Below are 8486 nucleotides of genomic sequence, written 5' to 3'. Positions count from 1 at the left end.
ATCAATTAACTTAGGAGAAATTACACATCAAAGTTTTGATTTAGAAGTTTTGAAAAGTATTTACCCTTCTGAAAATTAAAAATTAGGAAGTAATAGTTTTTTGTGGGAAAAATCTTTTTTTTTTTTCATTTTTACAGTTCAACGTTGTAAAATTCTGGGAAGCACCTGTGCATTCAAACTCCTCACCTCACAACTAGATACAATCCTTTAGATGTTCAGTTTCCAAAACAGAGTTACTTGTAAGGGGTTTCCACTTTTTAGCCATATCATGGGCTCTCCAAACATGACATTTCTTCAGCAGACATTCCATTAATGTCTGTGTTCTAAAACATCGCTCCATCCTTTCAGAGCTCGACAGTGTGTCCAAACAGTAGTTTTCCCCCACACATGCGGAATCGGCGTACTCAGGAGAAATTGCACAACAACATTTTTGGTCTATATTCTCTTGTTACTGTTGTGACAATTAAGATATTTGGAGCTCAAACAACATTTTTGCGGGAAAAATGTGATTTTTTTTTGTTTTCACAGTTTAACAGTATAAAATATAAATACAAAATATACTACTAACATGAAATGAAATGTGTAGCAAAAAATTAATCCCAGAATCACTAGCGTTTGTAGAAGTATTCCATAGTTATTTTTCACGGCATGAATGGAAACAGAATAGGGGCCGCTAAGCTGGCCCTACGACTGTGACCCTGTTATGTCCCTTATCTCGAAGGTAGGTTTGATGGTAATCAGGTTCGAGCCCCCTGTATGACCATAACTCCTGTCTAGACCCTAATCTTACTCCTCCTCTCCCACATCCTCATGGACAAAACAACATTTACAAGGGAGAACTGAAACTTTTACACACTACACTCAAAACAAACAAGAGAGACAATATGTGTCCTGGGGAGTAACGGAAAAGGGTAGGAAGTAACGCAGAATATGGGAAGGCTCACAACACTCAGAAGCAAAGCATGGGTCACCATACACAGGAAAAGCACCAAGATTGGGATTGCTGGAGTACAAAATGAAGCTATCATTGGTACCTCCTGGAAGGAGGTAGTGCCTTAAATAGGTATTAACAGCTGCACTTGGCTCCTGCAGAGCTGAAGACAAGTGAACCAGAACCAGGTCTTGCCCGGCTCTGGCTGAACAATCCAGAAGCCTCAGGTTGCGTGTCAAATTCTGCAGTGTGAACAGAGTCTTACTCCACAGTGCCAGCAGGTGTGTGCAGAGGTGAACATCACATGACATTATTACCACAAAGAATGACACTTCTCAGAATTGAAAGATTTAGCCTGGTCAGGAAGGTGAAAACAGGCTCAGGGGGGAAAGAGCTGATTATGGATGTGTTCCTTGAGGGCCATATGGCTCCATTAGGAAACCAGTCTGCTGTTGGCCACATTTTAGTTGTTAATAGCTGATTAGCTGATAACACACTTTCTATGTGCCTGAGCAATACATAAACATGGATTCAGGGGATATTATGAACAGTTCAGTTAAGTTCTGATGTTCTAATACATTTAGAAGGTCTGATATCTACAGTACAATGAATAATAACCTTGAACCCTACAATAATTTATCAACCCATCAGTGATGTCCTTATAAACTCTTTTATTAACAAGAATTTAACTATTGCTGTAGAAAAAACTAAGAATACTGTTTTAGATCATTTTCCGGACAGTAACAGAAAAAAATACAGTTGTTATTATGACGAATGTCCATGTCCCCTCTTCTGGGACCTTTAGTAAACATATATTTATTGTTCCAGATCTTAAGATCTTCAATGTTCTTTAGTAAATGGTGATTTTTATGTTTCACTTCCAAAAAGCCACAAATGCTTTCCTAATATCAGTATTTCTTAGAGAGTAAATTATGGGGTTGATAAGAGGAGTCCCCATGGTGTAAAATAAAGAACACAGTTTCCGTGCAATGACGGCGTTCCCATTTACTGAAATCAAATAAATGAAGATTAATGTTCCAAAAAATACAAAAACCACCATCAAATGAGAGCCACAGGTCGTAAAGGCTTTCTGTCCTACAGCGGACTGCATTCTGAGGATGGCATGGACAATGTAACCATAGGAGACCACAATTATAAGGAACGGGAGAAGAACTACAGGAACGCAAAGGTTGATTTTTAGAGTTTCAATGTACAACGTGTTTGACGTTGACAATTGCATAATAGGATCTAATTCACAAAAAAAGTGATCAATGATATTTGATTTTGGGAACTGGAGCTGAGAGAGGTTTATTGTCTGAACTGATATTATTATAAAACCGAAGAGCCACGCAGCAACCACAAATGTAGAGCAAAGCATCGGACTCATTTTAGAAGAATAGTGCAGGGGGTGACATATGGCCAGATATCTGTCATAGGACATCACAGTCAAGAGAAGACATTCTGAGGTCTCAAAAGAACCAAAGAAAAAAAACTGTATGAGACATTCCGAGAGCAGCAAAGAAGAACCATTGTTCAGAACCCCATGGAGCATGTAAGGTACAATGTCTGAGGTCAACAAAATGTCCAACGCTGTCAGTTGTGTCAAGAAGAAGTACATGGGACAGTGGAGGTTCTTGGTGAAGATCACCAGAATGATGACCAAGAGGTTCCCACAGATTGTCGTGATGTAAATCATGAGGAAAAAGAGAAAAAATACAATTCTGAAGCCGTGGAGGCCTGGAAATCCAAGGAGGAGGATTGTAGTCACATTGCGATTTTCCATTTACTACAAAATTAGGATTTTGGTTAAAGAATATAATTTCAAATGTAATAATATGCAGTGACTTACTTGCAGCATAATTTAGCCATATATATAGAAATATCAAAATCAATATCATAAATAATGAAATATACTGTAGTATAGGAGACTATAATGGCAATTTGTACAACAAATGTTGTAGATGTAGAAAAATAATGTATTGTTTAACAAGACGCAGTTTAGTGATGAATATGATGGAATTCACCATAGTAAGATTTATTTAAAAATATTAATAATTTCATGTTCAGCTCCACATCATATAAATTCTATATAAAAAGAAAACTTAAAGAACAAAAATCATGGAAGAACATAAAAAAAATCATGTACTCTATGTGCAACACAATGCAAAAACATAGTCCTGGAACATAAACCCATCGATATCTATCTATATATGAACTGGAAGGTGAAGCCCTTGAGAAAATTGTTGTCCTCTGAGGCTGAAATGGATTTAATGATTTACCCTTTAAAGTATAAATCTTTTTATTTGTGTTGCTTTTTTCCCCATTAACCCAATGAGAACATGAGAAAATTTCGAATATTTCTAATCAGAAAAAAATCACTTCTTTCGCTTCCTGTGATGGATCAAAAATTTTTAGTATTTTAAAATCAGAGGTAAAATCTGTCTTCAGCACTCATGAAGGTCTAAGGAAAACTGCAACAGTCATCTTAGAACTAGCGCAAATATCTGTGCCTGTCATTAGCTCCTCCCACTCACCTCTACATGGAATTTTAAAAGGACCAACTGTCATTCGCTGGCTCAGTAATGGGAACATTTTTCTTTACTGAATACAGATTTTTTAAATTTTGTTCAATGGATTACTAATGAAAGATCAGTCAAAGAGATAAATGAAGCAAATGACTCAAGATATATACAAAGTTGCTTATTTTAAAACATATTAATTATTTATAAAATTAAAATAACAGTGAAGGCTGCTTTACACGCTGCGACATTGCTAGCGAGGTCGCTAGCAATCGCACCCGCCCCTGTCGTTTGTACGTCAGGCAAATCGCTGTCAGTGGCGAACAATATCGCTGGTACACGTCACACGAACTTACCTTCCTAACGACGTCGCTGGCCGGCGAACAACCTCTTTTTTAAGGGGGAGGTTCGTGTGGTGTCAAAGGGACGTCACACAGCGGACCACCAATAGAAGCGGAGAGGTGGAGAGCACCCGCATGAACGTCACTCCCACCTCGTTGCCAGGGGGACACAGGTACGCTGTTGTTCGTCGTTCCCGAGGTGTCACACGTAGCGATGTGTGCTGCCTCAGGAATGATGAACAAACTGCATACCAAACAAGCAACGATTTTTGGGAAACAAACGACACGTCAACAACCAACGATTGTTGGCACTTTTCAGATCGTTAGCGATCACTGGTAAGTGTCACATGTAACGATGTCGCTAACAAGGCCGGATGTAAGTGATGAATTCTGTGACCCCAACGATATCTCGTTAGCAATGTCGCTGCATGTAAAGTGGCCTTTACTCTTTAAGTTAGTGTGGCACCCTGGACTAGCCAGGTAGCCACAGACAAAACACACACACACACCCCACCCTAGGCAGTTACACCAGTCAGACACAAAACCCTTGTTGCCTCCCTCCAGGGTCTGATGTCCACACCAGGTGGGGTGGAGCCAGGTGGTTGGCCCCACCCACCGAGGAGTTCCCAGGCCTGGAGGCGGGAAAAGCAGTTAGAGTTAGAGTTAGAGTTTGCAGTAGTTCAGTTCAGGAGGTGAAAGTGAGAGGTCACGTACTGCGGGTGTCTGGGTTGGAGCCCAGGCACTGAGAGCAAGGTTGTCAGACGGTGGTGGCCGTCTGCAGGAGTTGGTGGAACTCCGCAGAGCCATAAGGACCAGGTCTGGGTGGTGACCCACCGGTACGGGACCGGGGAACGGAGTGAAGCTAAGCACACAGGCAGGGCCATCGGACCCCGAACAGGCTTGGAGCCGCCGTCAATAGTCAAATCCAAATGTGACAGGAACCCCGGGGTTCCCTAACAAGCAAGTCCCGATTGAAGGCAACCACTCACACCGTGAGGATATACAGCCACCGTGTCCGGCTAGAAATCCGAGGGCCAGCGCCTGCGGGCAAAATGGGCTCCTCCGGTATCTATACACCGGGGAGCGGACTACCATTAAGAAGCCATTGGAGTCAACTTAGTATAAAAAGGTGCAGGGAGAGACAGCCACCATCACCTGTCCGGGGAGAGACACAGCAGCCAGCTGCGGGACCCGTCCATCCAGCTGTTTGGTTTACCGGAGACTTTGTGTATCTATTGCTGAGTGAGTACACCCGTGCCATCCGGCACAGCGCCGCGCTGGCCCTGCAACCCTGTACCTCACCGACCCTGCCTCCCCAACACACCACCGGGTCCCGGAACCACTAACCCCTACCCACGGAGGGGGAAAACAACATCCCAGCTGCTCCCTACCATCACTCCCGGGATTCCCGTCATCAGCAGCGGTGGTGCCCATCTTCACCACAAACCGTGGGTGGCATCACGAACTAAATCCCCAAACAGACCACCCCCCTTTTCACTCACGGGCGAGGAGCGCCGCTCGAGTCCCCGGGTCCAGTCCACCGCTCGAGCCACCGAGCAGCAGCAGCAGAAGCTCTGGACCAGAGCGTGGTGAGCAGCGCCCCGCCGCCCATGACAACTTGGCGTCATGAACATGATCGAGATGATCTACTTACCAGTAGAATTGTGCCTTGTGGTCCCTGCCGGCGGCGTCCGGCCGAAAATTTTGAAGCGCCGCCATCTTTGGCGCGAAAATCTCCCGCTCGAGCGTCTTCCCCGAGCAGGGAAGATGCAAAAGCAAAGCCCCCCCCACAACAAGCGGAAGTGCTGAACAGAACCAAGGGGGGGCGGGTGAAAGCCTGCCTAATGTAGGCTTGGGAGCAGTCCTGTCCCAGGTCCAGAACGGAAGGGAAAAAGTGATCGGCTACGCCAGCAGAAAACTCCGGCCTACAGAAAGGAACCCGGAGAAATACAGCTCCTTCAAGCTTGAGTTCCTAGCACTGGTGTGGGCCATTACCGAGCGGTTCCACCATTACCTCGCAGCAGCAAAGTTCACCGCCTATATGGACAATAATCCGTTAACCCATCTGGACACGGTCAAGCTGGGCGCGTTGGAGCAGCGGTGGGGGGCCAGGCTGTCTAACTATGACTTCACTATCAAGTACCAAGTCGGCTGCAAGAACACCAACGCGGACGCACTATCCCGGATGCCTCACCTGCCAGATGCGGGATCAGAAGGCAATGACCTCGAAGAAATCGAGTTGCCCGCGTTCCACCAGCCACCAGTCAAGAAGTTGCATGTCACGCAGCAACAGGTGAGCCCATGATTGAACAAGGCTCTGTTGGAATGGACCCTGCTGCTCTGCCCGAAGCCCAACGGCTGTGGAAGGAACGAGCCCGGCTGCACCTGTCCCAGGGGAAGCTGTAACGGAAACTGATCAACCCGAAGACTCATGAGAAGGTTCGCCAGCTGGTGGTTCCTCAGGCTAACGTGCCCGCAGTTCTACAAGCTTACCATGATGGTGCCAGGCACTTTGGGTGGAAGAAGCTAGAGATGCTTTTGAGAGAGCGGTTCTATTGGAGTGGGATGCGGGAATCTGTAGAGGCTTGGTGCCGAGAGTGTGGTCCCTGTGCACTGAGAAGAAGGGACGAAGCCAGCCAGAAGGCCCCTCTACGACCAATCATTACCCATCAACCGCTGGAGTTGGTCGCTCTGGACCACGTCAAGCTCACCCCTAGCTGAAGTGAGTACACCTACGCCCTGACCATCGTAGACCACTATTCGAGATTTATGGTGGTTGTCCCAGTCAAGGATCTGACCGGCCGTACCGCAGCTAGAGCATTCCAGGCCTACTTTTGCCGACCGCACGGATACCCGGAGAGAGTACTTATAGACCGGGGTTCAGCCTTTGAAGCAGAGATGTTTCAAGAATTCTGCCAATTATATGGTTGTAAGAAGATCAGGAGGACCACCCCATACCATGCCCAGACTAATGGGATGAGTGAGAAGATGAACCACCTGGTCCTGGATCTCCTCAAGATGATACCGTTGGAAGAGCGGAACTTGTGGCCCGAAAATCTGCCTGATCTGATAGACATGTACAATAACATTCCCTGTAGCTCTACCAAATGCACACAAGCGTATCTGATGAGAGCCCGACCAGGCCGGTTGCCGGTGGACCTGGAAATCGACTTGGAAGCTACAGAGGCCCTTCCTTTGACTGCTGACTGGGACACCTGGTGGAGAGCGCAGTACTGACAGGTCCAGGAGTAGGTGGAAAAGAACCTGTGTCAGAGCCGGGAACAGCAAGAACAGTGCTTCAACAAGCGGGCTCCAGCTGGTCCCTTTAAGCAACCCATAACCCATAAGCTTGATGACCAGTGGGAGAAAACCCCTTTATGTCATACAACCCACTGAATGGGAAAATGAGAAGGCCTACCAGATTAGTCGTGACCAGGGGAAGACTTCGGCCACGGTTTCCAGGGACCACCTGAAGAGGTGTCCACATCCATTGAGGGTGGCAGCTGAAGTCCCGGCCCCCAGACTAACCGGGGAGAAAGGAAAAGAGGTGATCCACACAGTGATAGGTGATTTTCCAGCGGACTGGCCTACGCAGAATGGCGCGGTGATTATTCCGGTAATAATGTTCCCACAACACGTGGAAGAAACGGAGACGGAAACACCCGCCAGTGAGCCACTCGAACTGGCGCCCAGGGACGTACCTCTACCCCCTCCCCTTAGGTCTCCACTTGCCATACCTGTCATAAAGGAAGAGGAACTGACTGTCTCCTCTGTCCCCTTGCCCTCCACTGATAACATTGGGCCCAGAAGGTCCACACGCCCCAACCTAGGTTGACCCCCACTTAGGTACAGGGAAACTACCATCTAGGGGTGTCGTATGTTAATTGTGTAAATATGTGAGTGAATGAAAATTAATCAATCTGAAAAATCACCAGATTACCGTCCGAGAAGAGAACCGTCCCCATTGGAACTGGAGTTGCCCTTTGTTAAGTTCATTCCCATACCCACATGAGAAACTCCTCATGAACATGGCCGAGAACTAGCAGGCCACCCACGAACTTGTGGGCTTGTAAATAATGTTGTGGGATGGATACCGTTGCCGCCTCCGGAGAGGCAGATTGGAGGAAGGGCTCGCAGCAGAGCAGGCTGGGGCCCGGCCACCACCTAGACCGGTGGCCATCCTCCGGGGGTCCCCCTCGGACGTGGGGTCCCCTGAAGTGACAGTCGGGTGCGAGTTACCGTACCCGTTCCCGCTCGGGCAGCCTGAACCTGGACTGGGGTAAAGGGGTGCTGCCCACTTCTTAGGGGCAGTATCAGGGCTAGGTTGCTTGGGTGGGAGAGCGGAAGACATCCGTCCGTCCGTTATTAAAAATGTCTATATGTGTTGTAACTAGTGATGAGCGAGTACTAAAAAGATTGGGTGCTCGAAGCTCGGGCCGAGCCTCCCAAGATACTCGTGTACTCGGGCCGAGCAACGAGCCCAATGTTATCCTATGGGAGACCCGAGTATTTTTGTGAAATGACCCCCCCGGCAGCATGGAGAAACCCTAAAAATGGCACAAAAGTCTCAGAAGAGTGCTCAAATGACATGGCAACAGCATGGGGAAGACCCCTTGAAGCATTTATCACTCAAAAGTCACAGCTGTGAACAATTTTGTCCGCGTTTCACGCCATTTTTACGGACTCACCAGAAAA

The 8486-nt window shown here is 46.9% G+C and overlaps 1 protein-coding gene across 1 annotated transcript; it reads right to left on the bottom strand.

Moving 5' to 3' along the window:
- Positions 1-1805: 1805 nt before the first annotated feature.
- On the bottom strand, positions 1806-2627 carry LOC142303003 (olfactory receptor 8D1-like). Its single transcript, XM_075344104.1, has one exon. It carries the CDS (start codon positions 2625-2627, stop codon positions 1806-1808), a length of 822 nt encoding a protein of 273 aa, XP_075200219.1.
- Between the last annotated feature and the right edge of the window lie 5859 nt (positions 2628-8486).

Source organism: Anomaloglossus baeobatrachus, chromosome 4 (assembly GCF_048569485.1).
Source record: "Anomaloglossus baeobatrachus isolate aAnoBae1 chromosome 4, aAnoBae1.hap1, whole genome shotgun sequence".
Lineage (NCBI taxonomy): Eukaryota > Metazoa > Chordata > Amphibia > Anura > Aromobatidae > Anomaloglossus > Anomaloglossus baeobatrachus.
This window is presented reverse-complemented; position numbering and strand designations above follow the sequence as displayed.

Coding starts and splice junctions, on each gene's coding strand:
- LOC142303003 (XM_075344104.1), bottom strand. CDS start 2,627: ATGATTTACATCACGACAATCTGTGGGAACCTCTTGGTCATCATTCTG.